This window comes from Scylla paramamosain, chromosome 44 (assembly GCF_035594125.1).
Source record: "Scylla paramamosain isolate STU-SP2022 chromosome 44, ASM3559412v1, whole genome shotgun sequence".
Taxonomy (NCBI): Eukaryota; Metazoa; Arthropoda; class Malacostraca; order Decapoda; family Portunidae; genus Scylla; species Scylla paramamosain.
The window spans coordinates 640,001-660,000 of record NC_087194.1 but is presented as its reverse complement, the minus strand read 5'-3'; the positions used below and the strand labels follow the sequence as shown (position 1 = coordinate 660,000).

Sequence of the window (20,000 nt, the reverse complement as noted above, 5' to 3'; positions counted from 1 at the left end):
TAAGTCATCTGCTGTTTTTTTTTTTTTTTTGTTTTTAGAGTTTTTTTTTCCTGACTACATATTCTGGTACAGACTGACTACATATCCTGGTACAGACTGACTACTTATCCTGGTACAGACTGGCTACATATTAGGTTAGGTTAAGTTAGGTACAGACTGGATTGCAAAGTTATAGCAGTGGTGATGCAACAGATTATTAGTAGCAGATTTTAGGATGAAAAGTGGAAGGAAGAGAAAGAAGGAAGAATGAAAAGATTAGATTAGATTATTAGTAGCAGATTTTAGGATGAAAAGTGGAAGGAAGAGAAAGAATGAAGAATGAAAGATTAAATTAGATTATCAGTAGCAGATTTTAGGATGAAAAGTGGAAGGAAGAGAAAGGAAAAAAGAATGAAAAGATTAAAGTCTGGGAGATGAAAAGTGAAAAGAAGAATGAATTTAGAAGCAAAGTTGAAGAAACATTCAGGGAAAGACATACTAGTAACAAAAGCACCTTACCAGAAACAGCAGATAAGGTGTGGGAAGATATAAAAGACATTGGTAACAAAAGCACCTTACCAGAAACAGCAGATAAGGTGTGGGAAGATATCAAAGATGTATTAGTAACAAAAGCAACAGATTTGTAGTAAGACGAGTTGGAAACCGAAAGAGAAAGATACATGGTGTACAGGAGAGATATTTGTTATAGAAAAGCAACCTGGAGAGAGAGAGGCAATGAATGCAAACACACAAAAGACAGATTTAATGATAAGCAACAGAGATTATGAGAAAAAATACATGTAACATCAGAGGATGGCATAATATTGAAGCACACATTTAAAATACCTAGGATCAGTAACTGTAGAAGGAGGAGGAACAGAAAAAGCAGAGTAAATGCTATATGGGAGAAATGAAGGGCAGTAGAGTAACCTTAGATAATACCATTGAAGCTGAGATATACAGAATTAACCTTAGATAAGAAAATACCATTGAAGCTGATAAGATATACAGAATTAACCTTAGATAAGAAAATACCATTAAAGCTGAGATATACAAAATTAACCTTATACAGAATTGAGTTCAGACCAATGGTTTTTAAGGAAGAGAGGGAGGCATTCAGGAGAGCACAGAGATGAGGATGGTGAGATGCATAGGTGGCACTTCACTGTTAGAAAGGAGACAGTGAAAATACAAGAATAATGTGAGGAATACTCGTATTAATATCAAGGCAAGAAAACCACAACTAAGATATTTTGAACACAAGGAAAGAAGAGGATGCAGTAAGAAAGGCAATGATGATGAAGTTAAGCGGGAGAAGGAGCGCTGGGAGACATAATAAGATGAAGAGGCGTGATAAGGAAGTGATATGGAGAAGAGGATGTAGTGAGAAAGGCAATGATGATGTTTAGCGGAAGAAGAAGCGCTGGGAGACATAATAAGATGAAGAGGCGTGATAAGGAAGTGATATGAACAAGCTGGGAGTACAAGATGATGATGCAATTATTTAAACCAGATGATGAACGTTAATTCCAGCGGCTGACTCTGCAATACACCGGGGTTAAGTCGTATGAAGAAATAGCATCTCTAGGCGTGTGTATGGAGTCTTGGGTACACACAGGTGATGAAAGGCTTGACGGAAAACTTATGGGTGACCTCTGAGGCCGTGAGTCTTGAGGGTGTCAAGTGTGTGACCCCTCGCTCTCCAGGAACGTCACTACACAGGCAAGATGTAATGTTTACTTACCCTTGCAAGATGTTACGTTAACCCTTGCGTAGATATAGGTGCCTGGCAGAAGGGATGACATGGGAGCCAGTATGTGTGGCACTATGTGTGGCACTGTGGCACCGAAGGACAGAGGAGAATATTCAGACAACGACTTGAACAGACCGATCACGTGTAGGCAAGATTATACACGGATATAACAAAATACGTTTTTCTTACCTTCCTGTGTGTGTTCACGGTATCTCCATTGACACAGCCGTGCTCAGAACTCCCGACACAAGCGCCGACACTCGCTACACTTGTCTTCAACAGTTAACTGAAAATAAATCACTTCTTATAGGCAAGTTTCGATACACAGATTAGCGCAGCCCACCCGTACCGAGGTCTTGCGGTTACTGACGCGGGAAAAGGATGGCTGCCGGCGTAAGCAGGCCAACATGTCGTACAGTATTAATTCTTTATAATAAATGAATAAATAATATAGTTCCTTATATGAAAAATATCAACATTGCAACTGCAAACTGTTGTTATATTTCAAAACTGATTCCAATATTGACTTTGTATATTAACTAGAAGGAAAAACTCGTAACATTTACGCAAGATACGCACGAATAGAATGTCAATGTTATTATAACAAAATTTATAATTACTACATACAAACGACAATTTCTGGAGTCTGACTGATATCATTCTATACATACTAAGAACCTGCTCTAGTCTCAGGCAACACACATATAGCAGTATTTTTATTGCTAGGATATCAATACTAAAAGATATATTTCTGGCGATTATATGCATTTTAAAAACGTACCCTCCCCCCCGCTTTTCTCCTCCCCGTTACCTCCCACTCCTTTCATTCATCGCGGCCTTTAAACTGCCCGGCCACTACAACCACAGGGACCCACCCCACCCCTACCTTGCCTTGCGATTAAATTAGCTGATATTTCCTCCGTGCCTCAAGGAACATTGACAAAACAAGGATAAATTATTGTGTTTTGATAGTTTCTAGATATGTAGCATGTTTGAATCACCAAATAATCGCGAAAACACATGAAATATCGCAAAAAACTTCGCTCAGGATGCTTGCAACTGCTTCATCCTGCGTAAATAAGCAAGATACTGAAAATTTGTGATTGCCACCTGAATCACCACCACCACCACAATCACAGGCCTGCAGTACGGTTACACTCACCACCGCCACACGCGTCATCACAACTGGAGAACCGCGAACACCACCACCTCACCACCGCCACCGTAACACGCTTATACACCACTAACAGGCTATGACACGTGTACAAATTATCCCAGTCGTTAAATAAGACTTACCACCACTGCCAACACCTTCACATAACTACCCTTGCCTGTTAAAGCCACCCAGGACACCCAAGTCGTCACCGCCGCTGCCGTCGTCACCGCCGCTGCCGTCGTCACCGCCGCTGCCGTCGTCACCGCCGCTGCCGCCGTCACCGCCGCTGCCGTCGTCACCGCCGCTGCCACCACGCCATACCCTGGAGAGAACACGTAAATTTGCTTACACCACATGCTATAATCATATTACATTATCAACACCAATACAAAGAATATATATCCTAATCTAACACCACACACCATCACTACACAAATTACTCAGATCACCGATTCACTATTCAATATTACACCCTCATTCAGTTACCTATACAAATTATTCATTATTACCCACCCCTTATTCACTGGTACTCATTCACTCGTATCTAAATCATCCATTATTCACTGCTGTTCGTATCTTTCCCCTTCATATGACTTATTCACTGTGATTTCACCATTACAAGCTCATTATTCAGTTACCTATACAAATTATTCATTATTACCCACCCCTTATTCATTGGTACTCATTCACTCGTATCTAAATCACTCATTATTCACTGCTGTTCATATCTCTCCCCTTCATATGACTAATTCACTGTTGATTTCACCATTACAAGCTCATTATTCAGTTACCTATACAAATCATTCATTATTACCCATCCTTATTCATTGGTATTCATTCACTCGTATCTAAGTCATCCATTATTCACTGCTGTTCGTATCTCTCCCCTTCATATCACTTATTCACTGTGATTTCACCATTACAAGCTCATTATTCAATTACCTATACAAATCATCCATTATTACCCATCCTTATTCATTGGTACTCATTCACTCGTATCTAAATCATCCATTATTCACTGCTGTTCGTATCTCTCCCCTTCATATCACTTATTCACTGTGATTTCACCATTACAAGCTCATTATTCAGTTACCTATACAAATCATTCATTATTACCCATCCTTATTCATTGGTATTCATTCACTCGTATCTAAATCACTCATTATTCACTGCTGTTCGTATCTCTCCCCTTCATATGACTTATTCACTGTGATTTCACCATTACAAGCTCATTATTCAGTTACCTATACACATTATTCATTATTACCCACCCCTTATTCATTGGTACTCATTCACTCGTATCTAAATCATCCATTATTCACTGCTGTTCGTATCTTTCCCCTTCATATCACTTATTCACTGTGATTTCACCATTACAAGCTCATTATTCAGTTACCTATACAAATCATTCATTATTACCCACCCCTTATTCATTGGTACTCATTCACTCGTATCTAAATCACTCATTATTCACTGCTGTTCGTATCTTTCCCCTTCATATCACTTATTCACTGTTGATTTCACCATTACAAGCTCATTATTCAGTTACCTATACAAATCATTCATTATCACCCATCCTTATTCATTCACTCGTATCTAAATCATTCGCTTTCCACATCAAATACTCCCAGTCGTATTATTCACCCCCTACCACGCCAAGAAAATACACACAACAGCATACTCACCTTCACTACGTCCCGGCTCACCCACCTCGGTCACGTCTGCGGTAAGAGTGGACTCGCGCGTGGCCACCTGCCCGGCACCTCAACTCGCCCCAATGCCCTCAGACAAGATGGAGGAGGAGGAGGAGGAAAAATGGCGTACTTCACTTTAAAATCAAAATATGAACTGACAATAATGAAAATAGAGGAAATTATGATGATGATGATGAGGAGGAAGAGGAGGAAGAGAAGGAAGAAGGAAGAGAAGGAAGAAGATAGAGAAATAATACACTGAGTCCATCACTTTATAATGAAACAAGCACCAGATAGACAGTCGTTACACTAACTGCGCATATTAACATACATTATAAAAATTGAATAATAAAAGTAACGTACGATATTCTTTTCACACGTAAGAAGTCAACCAGTGGTGCACGATACGGTAACCTCAGCCTTGCATTACAAACATGAAGGGAAAGATATATATATGAATAATGTGTAAATAATGTGTGTGACTGGGGGTGGGCGTGAGTCGGCGGACGTACGATGAGTGGGCGTATGTGTGGGTGTGGGCGTAGGTGTGGGTGTGGGCGTGGGTGTGGACATATATGGGCGTGCGTGGATGTGGGTGTGCGTAGGTGTAGAGGTATGCATGGGCGTACGTGACATACAGCATTATTAAGGGCGTGTGTGTGTGTGTGTGTGTGTGTGTGTGATTCCCACCTCAGTAAACGCATCACAGATCAGTCACTTAGACAAACAAGCTTTTTCTCTCCTGACAAGCTTGTTAACGTTACCTGCAGTCTAATCACCTTTGCAACTTGTCACTGGCCAATTAACTAAACATTTTCTTCGGACATAAATAAACAATCTGATCAAGTTATTCATTTCACCTAATAAGATTAACTGCGTCACCTGCCCAATGCTCTCTCCAGCCTAATCACACCTACTTAATCTCACTTAATCATCCTAATTAGGGCCTGGTATATCATATCAGCCCAATCTAATCGTATCACCTTATCTAGCTAACTAAATCACCATACCTTGACAAACCTACTCCAATCAGACCTAACCAATCTAATCATTACGTATCCAGCGCTACCTAATCACCCAATCTCTTATGTTATATAGTAATTTCACCCAATGAGTAATAATTTAACATTTTTTTTCATTACCAGCATCGCATTCCACAGCTCGGCCCTTCTCTCTCGCCGATAGCGGTAAACGGGGCCGACTGGGGACGACTGCTGGGAATTAGACAAGGCACTTATGTTCAGGAATTCTGTGCTGCCTCCCTACTGAGCTGATTAGACTCTATGAAGCTACACAAGTTTTCAAAGATGTTTTCTATGGTTCTAGTGACAGATTAACAAGATTTCTGTATTATTAACAGGAAAACTGTATTTGAAAGTCAGGTTAATCATCTATGTGACATTTGAATACAGTAAGCGTTTCAGAGTACATACCTATAGTCCTAATTATTATTTTTTTTCGTCATTGTTATTAATATATCTGCGCTGGTATGTTTGCTGGCTTGTATTAAGTAAAGTTATATATTCTGTTATGAGTGTTTTATTAAAATTATCGTTTTTTTTCTTTAATTTATAGTTGTGTGTGAATGGTTATCAAGTCTCTCTCTCTCTCTCTCTCTCTCTCTCACCTACGATCGCCTGTTAATCATTCAGCCAACGACCGTAGGTGACTAACACACACACACACACACACACACACACGTTTGCAAGTTTACAGTGTACCAATCAGTATTAAAATCTAAACTCCTTTGAGGCAGAGAATTTTATTAATGTATTGTTACAAATTACAACTTTAAAACCAATAAACAAACAATGCGACCAGTTTGAAAATGTTAGGACTAATTGAATGGTAATGGGTGAAGCAGTGAGAGGATTGAATCTCTCTCTCTCTCTCTCTCTCTCTCTGTTTAACAGGTTACAGTTACGAGTTTTCATGATTCCAGTGATAGTTTAACAAATAGAAACAGGAAAAAAAACACCTCTGAGGACCTGATTAATGTGGCCTTTCAAAAAAAATAAATAAATAAAAATACAAGAATGCTCAAACACACACACACACACACACACACTGTACTGATGTGTGACACTGGACAGGCAATAAATAGGGGTGCCTTTGATAGGGTGCCATGTGTGGAAGCTGGAAGGGGTGGCCTGCTGAGATGGATGGAGAACCTCTTGACTGACAGAGAGAATGGTGGTGAGGGACAAGGAGCCACTGTGGAAAAGCCTATGTACTGATGTGTGACACTGGACAGGCAATAAATAGTGCCTTTAAATGGTGCCTTTGATAGGGTGCCATGTGTGGAAGCTGGAAAGGGTGGCCTGCTGAGATGGATGGAGAACCTCTTGACTGACAGAGAGAATGGTGGTGAGGGACAAGGAGCCACTGTGGAGAAGCCTATGTACTGATGTGTGACACTGGACAGGCAAGGTGTGTGCAAGTTGAGAGAACCAGCAGGCAGGACATGAAGAAAGTGCAAAAAAAGGCAGAAGTTTGGGAAGGTAGCAGGGCCAGATGAGATACCCTGTGCTGTATGTTTGGGAATAAAGGGAAGTGGGTGATAATACTGAGTTACTTCACCAGGTGTGGAGAGAAGAGAGTGCAGAGGTGGAACAATGAATGCTGGGTGACTCTGTTGCATAAAGAAGGACACAGGAGCAAGAATGAACAGGGAAAACCACAGAACAATTGCATCAGTAAACACAGTACATAGTGTTTAGTGCCTGGTGGTGTGGAGTGGGAGGAATCAAGAGGAACGCTGAGCTGTGTGTCATCCGCACCAGCATTCTATTACTAATGAGGAAGAACCAGCTCTTCCTATCACCACTCTGATAACCTAAACTTAAATTGTGTTTCTGTAAATGCACAAAGAGAAGCCCAACACAAGCCTAGAAGACCAGCAGGAACACTTCAAACTGTGACCTTTAGAGGGAAGACAGGTTCACCATGACAGAACAAGGGACAGATTACATTGAGATAAAAGGTGGAAAAGTGAGATAGATTAGTGAAGAGGGATAAACTGAATGAACAGAAGAACAGAATAGAACACAAGAACCCCCAATGTATGAAAGGTGGTATGAGGGAAGCCTAGCTGGTGACCTCTTCTAAGCAAGGACAGTGTATGGATGTGAATGCAAAGAGTTACAGGTGTGAGTCTTGCAGCAACGTGAGCCATGGGGAGGATGAGGTGGTGGAGCACATGATACTGCAGTGTCAGAAATATGAGGTGGAGATGTGGTGCAAGTGATTTGGAGTTAGGGAGAGTGGAGAGGGCAGGAAGTGAATGGTGGTGCTGTTCATAGGACTGTGGAGAGACAAATGAAAGGAAGAATAAGGCTGTGGATGACTTCATGGAGTGTGGCAAGCTAGATTAAGACAAGCAGTGTGGAGGATACAAAACACTCACACACACACACACACACACACACACACACACACACACACACACACACACACACACACACACCCTAACCTGTATATACAAAGACAGTGGGCAGGCTTCACACACTGCCTTTAACAATCAACATCTCTCTCTCTCCTGGAAGTTAAATTTATCAAAAAACTCAAAGAAATCTTGGTAGAGACTTCAGTGAATCTGTGCTCCTGATGGTGGTGGTGGTGGTGGCAGTGGTGATGGTGGTGGTACTTGGAACACTGGCTCTCTTGTCCCCTCATCCACATTCTGAGAGAGAGAGAGATAGAGATGGTTAGTTTAGGTAGGTACTTAGTTACATAGATTGAGATAGAGAGATAGATAAATGGTTAAACAGAAAGTTAAATAGACCGAGAGATAGATGGTTAGATTAGGTAAACAGATAGACATTGAGACAAGCAGAGATAGGCCTAGTTAGGTTAGGTCCAGCAGATACTTAGATAAATGGGTAAACTGAGAGATTAATAGATAAAATAACAGACAGATAAATAAGCAGAGCCTGCAAAACTATCACTAATATTATGAAAAAAACCCTTGAACACCCTAAGGCCGGGCGCACATTGAGACGCAGGCAACACAGGCGACACAGCACAGAGCAGGGCAGAAAACTGCATCTCACTGGTTTAAACCTAAGCACGCATATTGACACGCAGGACAGCACAGCACAGATGCAGACCTGTGCCGGCCAGCGCGACGCAGTCGTTCGAACGCAGCTTCCTGTGCCACGTGCGGCGCAGCTCGATAGCAACTTGCTCTTCAGTACTCACAATGTCGTCCACAGAGCAACTCATAGAGGCTGTTCGCCATCAAAGAGTGCTGTATGACACTAGTCATCCTCATTATATGAGAGGAACTTATAAGAACGAGTTATGGGCAAATTCTCCATGTGTTTTCCTCTTCTCCAAGTATTCACTCCTCCACACTGACCTCTTTGCTCTACAAATGTCATATAATAACATTACTTTCTCCAACTCGTTTTCTGAGTCGGAATCGGAACTAAGGTTTCCAAAGTCATTTTTGGCAACAGCCATGATCAACACTACCGCACAGGACGACAGCCTGCTTCTCAATGTGCGCACCACGCCTGTGCTGCGCTGTGCTGCCCTGCCCTGCGTCTGCCCTGCTCTGTGCTGCCCTGCGTCTCAATGTGCGCCTTGCCTAACAATTAAAAAATCATTAAAATACCAGAAATGAGGCAATTAGGCATTCAACAAACAAATTCTTCTATCTGTCTATGTCTAAACTTTGTAAAAATTTAAAAAATGACTTTAAATGTGTGTGGCCAGCTGTAGTAGTAGTAGTAGTAGTAGTAGTAGCCTTTCCACTAGGGGTTGAGAGAGCTATTAAGTGAAAGATAGGTGTCTGACTTACCTGATGTCACCTGGAGGGCTATTAAGGGCAGGAGCACACAGGAGGGCAGGTGTTCACAAGGCAGGTCAACACCACCAGTGTGAGGGGAAGTCTTTGGTGAGCCATACTGATGCTGCATTTCACTCCTGTTGTGACCTGGGGGTGGGAAGCAGGCCTGCTGGCTGGCACCCCTCAAGCCTGTGGATGTGTGCGACAGTGGGGTGAGGCCGTGCCCTAACAACCTGGCCTCCTTCCTGCCAAACAACACCCGGTGCTCCCAAGACCTGACGGGAGATGTGCTGGCAACAGAAATGTAAGTGAAGATCTGTGCTGGGAAAACTTCTTGCAGCTTCACTTCAGACCACTGGTATCTCAGAAGAAGCTGCACTCTGTGTTGTGTCTGATGAGGCTTTACCTGTGAATGGAACCTTACAGCAAAGTATTGGTGAGTCAGATGCAGCTATACCTGTCAGTGGAACATCTCAACACACCACTGATAAGTCTGGTGAGGAAGTTATACCTGTCACTGGAACTTCAGAACTGCTCAAAATACTGAAGAACTGAAATCTGTCATTGGAATATCATAGTGGAATAATACATTAGTGGAGAAAAATAGTGGATTCAGCAGGAGGAATAATATAAATAGACCAGACCAGCAGGAATAATATAAATATAGACAGTTGACCAGACAAATAGAGAGTAAAAAGCCAGACCAGCAGGAGGAATAATCTATCTCTGTTCCTCTTGCACACACAGACTAACACTTTCATCCTTTCTACTTTATAATCACACAATCTCAATCTCTCTCTCTCTCTCTCTCTCTCTCTCTCTCTCTCTCTCTCTCTCTCTCTCTCTCTCTCTCTCTCTCAATATCACCCTGTCATGCCTCTCCCCTCTCTGCCTTACCTGTGATCCTTCTGGTGACTGTGTGGGCGGGCAGCCTGCCTGGCACTGCACTTGGCAAACCAGCTGTTTTCCAGCACCACCACCATCTCACTGATGTGTACCAGCTGGTCGGGCACCATCACACCTGGAAGCAAGTCAGTGAGTCAGTAGGTAAGTGTTTCTGTACACAAAGCTGTCAGGTAGATAGACTTAATGAGTTGAGAGGTAATAAATAAATAAATAAATAAATAAACAAACAAAAGGATAAAACCATAAATTAGGGCAGCGTTCCAATATGTGACAAGGGCACCGGCAGTATGTGGTAATTACCTGCGGGTCGATGGCAGCCTGAAGTCATCATCACCGCTAATCCTTCCTGCATTTCTGAGGCTTGACCGACTCAAATTCCACCTTCTGAAATGATTGGGTTAGGTTACCTTAGGCTGTGTCTGTAGTAAGGGACCACACCTGTACATGAGGTCTGATCACTGCCAGATATAACTAATATTTCTTCAACACTTTCATGAACAGCAGTGAAAGAGAAAACATTAAGAGGAGGAGGAGGAGGAGGAGGAGGAATAAGACATACAAGGAAACAGGAATAATAGAAGGAAGACGAGGAGGAGGAGGAGGAGGAGGAGGAGGAGGAGGAGGAGGAGGAGGAGGAGGAGGAGGAGGAGGAGGAGGAGGAGCTGCTCATAGGAGTGTGTAGATACAAATGAAAGGAAGAATAAGGCTGTGGCTGTGGATGACTTCATTTAGTTTGGCAAGCTAGATTAAGGCCAGCAGTGTGGAGGATACAAAACAAACAAACACACACACACACACACACACACACACACACACACACACACACACACACACACACACACACACACACACACACACACACACACCCTAACCTGTATATACAAAGACAGTGGGCAGGCTTCACACACTGCCTTTAACAATCAGCATCTCTCTCTCTCTTGGAAGTTAAATTTATCAAAAAACTTAAAGAAATCTTGGTAGAGACTTCAGTGAATCTGTGCTCCTGATGGTGGTGGTGGTGGTGGCAGTGGTGATGGTGGTGGGACTACCTAATTTCACACACACACACACATATATATATATATATATATATATATATATATATATATATATATATATATATATATATATATATATATATATATATATATATATATATATATATATATATATATATATATGTATATATATATATATATATATATATATATATATATATATATATATATATATATATATATATTTTTTTTTTTTAGCTAGAAATGAGATTCCAGTTTAGATTATAAGTAAAGGACAGACATAAGATCTTCAAAAGTAGAACAGTAGGACAGTGTCACTGAAGAAGAGGGGATAGTTATCGGGAAGGTTGTGTCAAGTTGATAGGTGGAACAACTGAGTTTTTGAGACATTGGACAATACTAAGTTTATTTTGTCCCAATCAGAATTTTAAAGAGATCAGAAGCAAGGCATTCTGTAGCTTCCCTGCATGAGCTGTTCAATTGTTCAAGGGTTGGACATCCATGAAAAGACATGGAAAAGTGAAGGGTGGTATCATCAGTATAGGAGAAGTTTGACTAAGATCATTGATGAACAATAATGTCAAGTGACTCTCAGAACATAAGAACATAACATAGGAACATAAGAAATAAGGGAAGCTGCAAGAAGCGACCAGGCTTACACATGGCAGTCCCTGTATGAAATATACCCACCTATTTCCACCTATCATCCCCATCCATAAACCCAGTCTGATCTCTTAAAGCTCCCTAATGTCCCAGCACTAACAACATGATTACTGAGTCCGTTCCACTCAATCACCACCCTATTTGAGAACCAATTTCTTCCTCTCTTAATCCTATCTCAGCATGGGTTCATCAGGCTCTAAATCAATTTTCCACCCATCTTTAATAATCTGTTGGTGACAAATTATCAGCATTACCAATCTTTGTTGACTTCCCCAAAGCCCTTCATGCTGTCAACCACAATATACTTCTACAAAGACTATATCGTTACAGCACACGAGGTACCATACACTCCTGGTTCAAAGCCTGCTTGACAGATACAACCCAGTGCACGACAGGTACAAGGCCACACAAATATAATGTCGAGGCTTTTTGTTCTTCATATCAAAAGAAGGACTTGTATTCACTTTCCCTGAAAATATCTCATGCTCACTCCCCTCCTGTTTGTCTGCAGGACACTTCATTCACACTGCCCAAACAGCTCTGTAAAATGTGAATTTGGGGCAACAGGAATTCCAGAACCAGGTTGTCATTTAGATGGCAGGAAAACTCCCGCACCTGGTCTGCCATGGCTTCACAACCCCTCACACTCAACCCTTAACCCTTAAACCGCCTCGCCAAGCATGAAATCCCTCTCTCCCCCACACTGGGCCACTCCCTGGCAGTCTGACACACCCACGGCAGCTTGATAACGACACAAGGCATCACCAAATAATGGAAGCTGCAAGAAGCCGTCAGAGCTACACGTGGTAGTCCCTCAATGAAACTATGCATTCCGATCAATGAATTCATCTAATCTTCTTTTAACCTGACACAAGACCCCTAGGGCGGCAGCCAGCCAGTGGGGACCATGCCGCCCCGTCAATGTATACCAGCAAGGACTAATTTGTTACTGCCTGCCTCGTCCGCTTCCTGCTAGTATGCAAGAGGTTATCCAGCAGGCCAGCCATCAAGCGGACACTCCCAGGGGCCTGCAGAACACAAGGCGCGGCGCGGTGCCCGGGGATCATATCTGTTGTGGCAAGCTGGGCAGCCTCGGTCAAGAGCATCACCTCTCCCTCCCTCCCCGTCTGCTGCATGTCAACAGTCTGCTACTTACCGCCCCCTGTGTTCATATCCCTCGCGCTCTTTTTAGTTCAGTAGTGGATTGCGATCTCCCCTTAATTCGTCTCCTTCCCGCAGCCTCGTCCAGCATCACAGGACTAAACAAGCAATATGGCGTCTGTTTGTTATGGTAGCGGCTGATTCAAACCAGCGCTGTCATATTGTTTTGGCCGTATTGTCGTACTACACAGGTTGAAATTATTATACTTCTGGTAAAATTGTCGTACATATGTAATTATTCCAAATATTATCCAAAACTGGCACTTTCCAAATACAGCAGAATTTAGGTTATATATATATATATATATATATATATATATATATATATATATATATATATATATATATATATATATATATATATATATATATATATATATATATATATAAACACTGCCTTCCGAACATCCAGGAAAACAAAACCGGAAAATATCGAGGAAAAATGTTCGGTCCCACGTTCCAAGTTCCTGGTAGCGAGTAGATGAACAATAACCTGACGTGTCTCGCTCACCGCTGCCTCAATCCACTATATCTCCTCACACCAATTATTTACATATTTATCTGTTTATTTAATGGCAAGATGCGGGGAAGTAGTGATGGTGATGATAGTAGTGGTGGTGATGGTAGTGGTGACAGCTGGGTGGAGGAGAATGGAGGGTAGGAAAGGTTAGTAGTAGTAGTAGTAGTAGTAGTAGTAGTAGTAGTAGTAGTAGTAGTAGTAGTAGTAGTAGTAGTAGTAGTAGTAGTCTTTAAAAGTGATAAAGTTAATATGGTATCTTTCTGCTTTCAGGGTTTTCGTTGTCTGTGGAAACCAACAAAACCTTCTTTAGTTTGCTACGAGATGGCCAGCAGGTGTGTGTGTGTGTGTGTGTGTGTGTGTGTGTGTGTGTGTGTCGATCATTCAGTTAATCTACACATCTATATATCCTACTAATGCACATACCTATCTATCTGTCTACCTACCTATCTATCTACCTATCTATCTATCTATCTATCTATCAGTTTGCCTACCTGTCTAATCCGATCCCACCCCCTGACTCTCTCTCTCTCTCTCTCTCTCTCTCTCTCTCTCTCTCTCTCTCTCTCTCTCTCTCTCTCTCTCTCCGTTTAGGTGTACGAGTGGCGTGACGGTGGCGGTGGGGTGGCTGTGGTGGTGTTGGAAAGCGTGGCAGGAGATGTGGTGTCAGAGCGCCACTTCGCCACCAGTCAGCCCGGCCAGCAGTGGGCGTTACGGGCGTGGTTGGAGGCACTACAGCCAGGCAGGGTTGTGGTGGTGGTGGGGCAGGTGAATATACTACTTGTTGTTGCTGCTGTTCTTACTACTACTACTACTACTACTACTACTACTACTACTATTACTACCACAACAATTTCATTACTACTTTCCAGTTTGGTTTCCTGAATTATTTGGATGCCGAAGGAATGGGCGCCCTCCAGACAGCGTTTGATACCCGCTTATTACCCCACGTGGCCCTGGGGGAGGCGTGGTCATTGGTGGGCGTCGCGGCAGGGGCGGGGGTGCGTGGCAGGGCGTTGGCGGAGACTCTAATCACGTGGGAACCTACGGTAGGAGGCGCAGAAGGCAGCCCACCCCTCCTAATGGATGTTTCTCTCTACTCGTTAGTGTCAGGTGAGAAGGTGGCGCTGGTGGTGGTGGTAGAAGTGGTGGTGGTGGTGGTGGTGATGGTGATGGTGGTGGTTCTGATTATATATATATATTTTTTTACCATTTTTTTACACCACCACTACAAATACTACTACTACTACTACTACTACTACTGTTTGTAATGATGATGATGGTGATGAATATAATAATAATAATAATAATAATAATAATAATAATAATGATAATAATAATAATAATAATAATAACAACAACAACAACCATTACAACTTCCCCCACCACACACACACACACACACACACACACACACACACACACACAGGTGAGCAATGCAGAGGCGGGAACAAGGTCGTACCAATGGAACAACATGCATTCTGCCAAGACTATGACGGCTACTGTGACTTGTGTGCGTGTGTGTCACCCTTCCTGCCATCAGAGGACATGACCCCTGTGCGTGAGTGTATGTGTGTGTGTGTGTGTGTGTGTGTGTGTGTGTGTGTGTGTGTGTGTGTGTTTGTTTGTAGACAGTATCATTTCCTCATCTTTTCTCCTCCTTAAAACCTTCTCCCTTCCTTCTCCCTTCCTCAGCTAATGCCTCCTCTTCCTCCCCAGCCTGGTTTCCCAATGCGAGAAAACATCCCCATTGCAATAGTAACAGCTAACAAACCCCACCACTTGTATAGGTAAGTTACTACTACTACTACTACTACTACTACTACTACTACTACTACTACTACTACTACTACGACTACTACTACTACTACGACTACTACTACTACAGGTTGCTCAAGAATCTGCGTTGGGTGGCCGGAGCTGGACAAACGGAAGTAGTGGTGGTGGTTGACGGACCTTATAAGGAGACTATTAGACTATCAAGACTATTCGGTCACCGTGTCATCGTCCACACTCCCCAGGGCGCCCCCGGGGAGAACACCAGGTGAGGAAGAGGAGGAGGAGGAGGTGATGGTGGTGTTGTAATGATAAATATATGAGGGTAGTAGTAGTAGTAGTAGTAGTAGTAGTAGTTGTTGTTGTTGTTGTAGTCTTCCCAGGACAAACAAAATTTATTTTCTTCACAGGACAAACAGCAACATCGCCTTTAGCCTCCAAGCCGCCCTATCTCTGTGGCCTGCAGCAGATAAGGTCATTCTGCTGGAAGATGACCTCCTGCTGGCCCCGGACTTGCTGAGGTCAGTGGAGGTCAGAGGAGGAGGAGGAGGAGGAGGAGGAGGAGGAGGAGGGAAGTGTGACAGTGTTGTGTAACTGATACTGACATTTCTATTACAACCATTACAACAACTACAAAAACAACAACAACAACAATTACTACTACTACAACTACTACTACAACCACCACCATCACCACCTTCAGGTACTTCCATCAGGCTGCTTGGCTCTTAGACACCGACCCTTCCCTGTCGTTCGTCAGCGCCTTCGGCCAAAATTCATTTCCCAGCACGGCAGCTTGTCTAAATACGTTACTGAGAGTCGAAATGTACCCGCAGTATGGTTGGATGACCTCTAGGCGATGGGTAGAAAGCGTTATACCACTGTGGGTGCCTCCTGGGGTAAGTTGGTGTGTTTTGGGTGTGTTTTGGGTGTGTTTGGGTGTGTTTATGTGTGTTTGGGTGTGTTTTGGGTGTGTCTGGGTGAGTTTGGGAGTGTTTTGGTGTGTTTTGGAGTGTTTTGGTGTGTTTGGGTGTGTTTGGGTGTGTTTGGGTGTGTTTGGGAGTATTTGGGTGTGTTCTGGATATTTGCTGGTGTGTTCTGGGTGTGTTTGGGAGTGTTTTAGAAAGGGAAGGGGTACAAAAAAGGAAGAGGAGGAGGAGGAGGAGGAAAAAGATGATGATAACGATGAAAAGAAAACAAGATAAGGATTAGGAGGAGAAAATAATCATACTGGCCTTTATTGTAAAGCTAATATTATCATCTCTCTCTCTCTCTCTCTCTCTCTCTCTCTCTCTCTCTCTCTCTCTCTCTCTCTCTCTCTCTCTCTCTCTCTCTCTCTCTCTCCAGGGGGGCAGGGACTGGGACTGGTGGCTTTACACGGAGGGGCCCAGGGGGGGGAAGGAAGCCCTAGTGCCCGAGGTGTCAAGGACGGGCACGCGGGGGGGCGGGGGGCGCACATGTGAGTGGGTGGGAGCAACACCTGTTCTTCAGCGGCAGACTAATTAGCGACACCGCCTCACCTGTGCTTGCCGACTTACCCAGGTGAGAGAGAGAGAGAGAGAGAGAGAGAGAGAGAGAGAAAGAGTTTTCCATTATCCCTATTTTCGCTTATCAATTTATTCCTTCTATTTCCTAAAAAAAATAAATAAAATAAAATAGCACACATTCTAACGACGAATAAATAAATAAATAAATAAATAAATAAATTAGTGAATAAAAATGAAAATAAAAAAAACCCACATAACAACACATCGCTCGAAAAATAAAATAAATGAAATAAAATAAATAAATAATAAAATCAAACTTCCTTCACTTCAATTCACACTGACCAATCACGTGACAGGCTGGTGGGCAAGAATTACTCTGATTGGCTGGACGGGGAGATCCGTCACGCCAACAAGCTTCGCCTATTGGCCCATCCCTGCCATACTCACCCCGTGCCAGCCAATCAGGTGAGAGAATGAGTGTTTCGTGCAAAGAGAGAGAGAGAGAGAGAGAGAGAGAGAGAGAGAGAGAGAGAGAGAGAGAGAGAGAGAGAGAGAGAGAGATGATAAAGAAAACATGAAAATAATAATAATAATAATAATAATAATAATAATAATAATAATAATAATAATAGTAGTAGTAGTAGTAGTAGTAGTAGTAGTAGTAGTAGTAGTAAAACAACAACACCTACTACTTCTACTACTACTACCACTACTACTACTAGAAACACACACACACACACACACACACACACACACACACACACACACACACACACACAAACACAAACAAACAAAAAACAACACAAAACACGTTCTTATCTTACATAATAATAACCTCTCTCTCTCTCTCTCTCTCTCTCTCTCTCTCTCTCTCTCTCTCTCTCTCTCTCTCTCTCTCTCTCTCTCAGACAGGTCCCTTCGTTCTATTCCTCGGTGTTGTGAGTCGCGCGGACCCTCACAATGCATTCTTCCTGCTACAAGCGGTAAGAGAGAGAGAGAGAGAGAGAGAGAGAGAGAGAGAGAGAGAGAGAGAGAGAGAGAGAGAGAGAGAGAGAGAGAGAGAGAGAGAGAGAGAGAGAGTAGAGAGTATTGTTATAGAATTTTTTTTATCATTGACGTTCTGTTTGTTTTCCTTTTCTTTGTTCTTGATTTGGTTTATAAGTGACACTGGTGACATGAAATGATAGTGAATGTTTCTCGGTTCACAATACACGCCCTTTTTAAAACACTTAGCTGCCTCACCACTCCTATTTCCAAGGGCCACAGAGATGATCAGCCGGGTTCTCAAGAGTGTTTCTCCCGTTAATAATGTAGAAATCTTGTTAATGTATCACTAGAACCATCAAATAAAGCACTCTTAACAACCTGCGTAACTTTGGGAAGTAGTGGAGGCGACGCAGGAATGTCTCAGAAGAGGATCTTACTTTCAGTGTCTCGGCACGGATGACCAAGAGGTGAAGGAGCTATATCAGGGGGTGATAAGATTGAGAGTACGCCCTTTTTCTCCCACCCGCTCCCGCCGCGCCCGTGCAGACCACCTACAGTACGCCCACACCTGCGTGGATCCCAGAGCCATGCAGAGGAAGTTCTACGGGCGAGGCGAGGAGGAGAAGGAAGAGGAGGAGGAGGAGGAGGAGGAGGAGGGAAAAGTGCTGTATCTCGTGGGCTGTCCTCTTTCTAAGTATTGGTAAGTATCAGCGGTGGTGGTTGTGGTGGTGGTGGTGCTATACTAGTAATACAGAAACAACTATTACTAATATTCCTTCCCTCCCTCCAGTAAACACTCCGCTGGCACAAGGGACTGGGTGGTGCCAACGCCGGCGGCACAGAAAGAGGCAATGAAAATAGCGTGGCGGAGGAGAATGAACGGCACGAGGCGGCATTATAGGTAAGACTCCCCTCAATATCTTCCGTTTTCTTTTATTCCTCACTCCTTTCATTCTCTCTCTCTCTCATCTTTATTTTTCCTTCTCGTGCATTATAAACCTCTCCAAGTCACTCTCACCCATGCAGTAAAGTTATATTGAGATACAAGAAGGGATAATTTGATAAAAAAAAAAGTTGAATATAGATGCATTTCTGTGATATCATGTTTGTTTACATTTTAGGGCCCGTTACCAGACAGTCTACGACCTCAAATGTTTTTTTATTTATGTTATAGTTATTTATTTATTCATTTTTTGTTTTTTTTGCTGTATTTGTTGTATATCATTTGTGTTGTTACTATTATTGTTGATTTTTTTTTATTCTATGCTCATGTTTGGTGCGCTGGAAGATATGTTTACATTTGCTGCATAGGGGAAACGATATTTTAACTAGATTACTACTACTACTACTACTACTACTACTACTACTACTACGTTGCAGGGTCCGCGTGGCTGCTGCATCATTACAAGAACAATTTTCACTCAATAACACAAGACGAATACGGCCACCACCACCGCCACCACCACCACCACCACCACTGCTTCACTACCAAAGCTCTGAAAATTAAAGATTTGTGGAATGTTTGCGAAAAGATAGATAAGTAAATAAACAGATAAATAAATAAACAAATAGAGAGAGAGACAGATAAGTAAATAAATCAGATAATGTACATACTCGTATTGTTTTTCTTATTGCGTGTATGGATGGAAATAATTGCTCTCTCTCTCTCTCTCTCTCTCTCTCTCTCTCTCTCTCTCTCTCTCTCTCTCTCTCTCTCTCTCTCTCTCTCTCTCTCAACAGTGATAAACCATAAAGATATAAAGATGATAACCATGATGACCAATAATAATAATATTATTATAATAATTGTTAATAACTTTCAATAACCTTTTGTTGAAGTAAACAAACAAACAAACATACAAGATGGTCATCTCGTTTTTTTTATTACGGTCGCAAAAGTACAAAATGAGCACCCCCTCCCCTCCCCCCGCCCTGCTGGGGAGGGATGGGGAGGGGACCGGGCCCACGACCAGGAACAAGTGGATATGGTATGTATTAAAGCCTATATAAATGGCTGTCTTTCAACGCGCGCGCGCGCACACACACACACACACACACACACACACACACACACACACACACACACACACACACACACACACTGGCCTTG

The 20,000-nt window shown here is 42.6% G+C and overlaps 2 protein-coding genes and 1 long non-coding RNA gene across 13 annotated transcripts in view; 1 reads left to right on the top strand and 2 right to left on the bottom strand.

Moving 5' to 3' along the window:
- The window catches only part of LOC135094079 (uncharacterized), a 37,698-nt gene extending 33,016 nt beyond the window's left edge, over positions 1–4,682 (bottom strand). For 7 of the 8 annotated variants that reach the window (XR_010263583.1, XR_010263586.1, XR_010263584.1 and 4 more), the window contains exons 1-3: positions 4,574–4,682; positions 3,064–3,210; positions 1,922–2,018 (exon numbers count right to left, since the gene is read on the bottom strand). The gene's annotated coding sequence lies outside the window, so the exon portion shown is untranslated. Of the gene's footprint in view, positions 1–1,921; positions 2,019–3,057; positions 3,211–4,573 lie in introns of all 8 variants that reach the window. The other variant, XR_010263587.1, reaches the window with a different exon arrangement.
- A 1,646-nt stretch (positions 4,683–6,328) lies between these two features.
- On the bottom strand, positions 6,329–13,271 carry LOC135094077 (uncharacterized). 4 transcript variants are annotated; one of them, XR_010263580.1, is made up of 5 exons: positions 13,119–13,270; positions 10,581–10,664; positions 10,272–10,395; positions 9,387–9,563; positions 6,329–8,264 (listed from the first exon to the last, which is right to left on the bottom strand). XR_010263580.1 is itself a non-coding variant. In XM_063993843.1 (5 exons), exons 2-5 carry the CDS (start codon positions 10,630–10,632, stop codon positions 8,254–8,256), a joined length of 465 nt encoding a protein of 154 aa, XP_063849913.1. In that variant the 5' UTR covers positions 10,633–10,664; positions 13,119–13,271; the 3' UTR covers positions 6,329–8,253. The 4 variants fall into 4 exon arrangements, 3 of the variants coding, with proteins under 3 accessions (XP_063849913.1, XP_063849915.1, XP_063849914.1); XM_063993843.1 differs by having other exon boundaries at positions 9,387–9,664; positions 13,119–13,271; XM_063993845.1 differs by having other exon boundaries at positions 9,387–9,649; positions 13,119–13,271.
- Positions 13,272–13,523: 252 nt separating this feature from the next.
- The window catches only part of LOC135093847 (uncharacterized), a 6,579-nt gene continuing 102 nt past the window's right edge, over positions 13,524–20,000 (top strand). Inside the window, exons 1-9 of the long non-coding RNA XR_010263500.1 lie at positions 13,524–14,753; positions 15,070–15,197; positions 15,360–15,430; positions 15,529–16,958; positions 17,260–17,368; positions 17,812–17,886; positions 18,334–18,590; positions 18,681–18,791; positions 19,271–20,000. The exon at positions 19,271–20,000 is cut by the window's right edge and continues 102 nt beyond it. This is a non-coding gene — a long non-coding RNA (uncharacterized LOC135093847). The remainder of the gene's footprint in view (positions 14,754–15,069; positions 15,198–15,359; positions 15,431–15,528; positions 16,959–17,259; positions 17,369–17,811; positions 17,887–18,333; positions 18,591–18,680; positions 18,792–19,270) is intronic.

Excerpts from the sequence above, each read along its gene's own strand:
- LOC135094077 (XM_063993843.1), bottom strand. The coding sequence starts at position 10,632 with ATGCAGGAAGGATTAGCGGTGATGATGACTTCAGGCTGCCATCGACCC. Across the intron at positions 10,396-10,580 it reads AGGCTGCCATCGACCCGCAG|GTGTGATGGTGCCCGACCAG; the intron begins GTAATTACCACA and ends ACTTGCTTCCAG. Across the intron at positions 9,665-10,271 it reads AGTCACCAGAAGGATCACAG|CACATCTCCCGTCAGGTCTT; the intron begins GTAAGGCAGAGA and ends TTCTGTTGCCAG.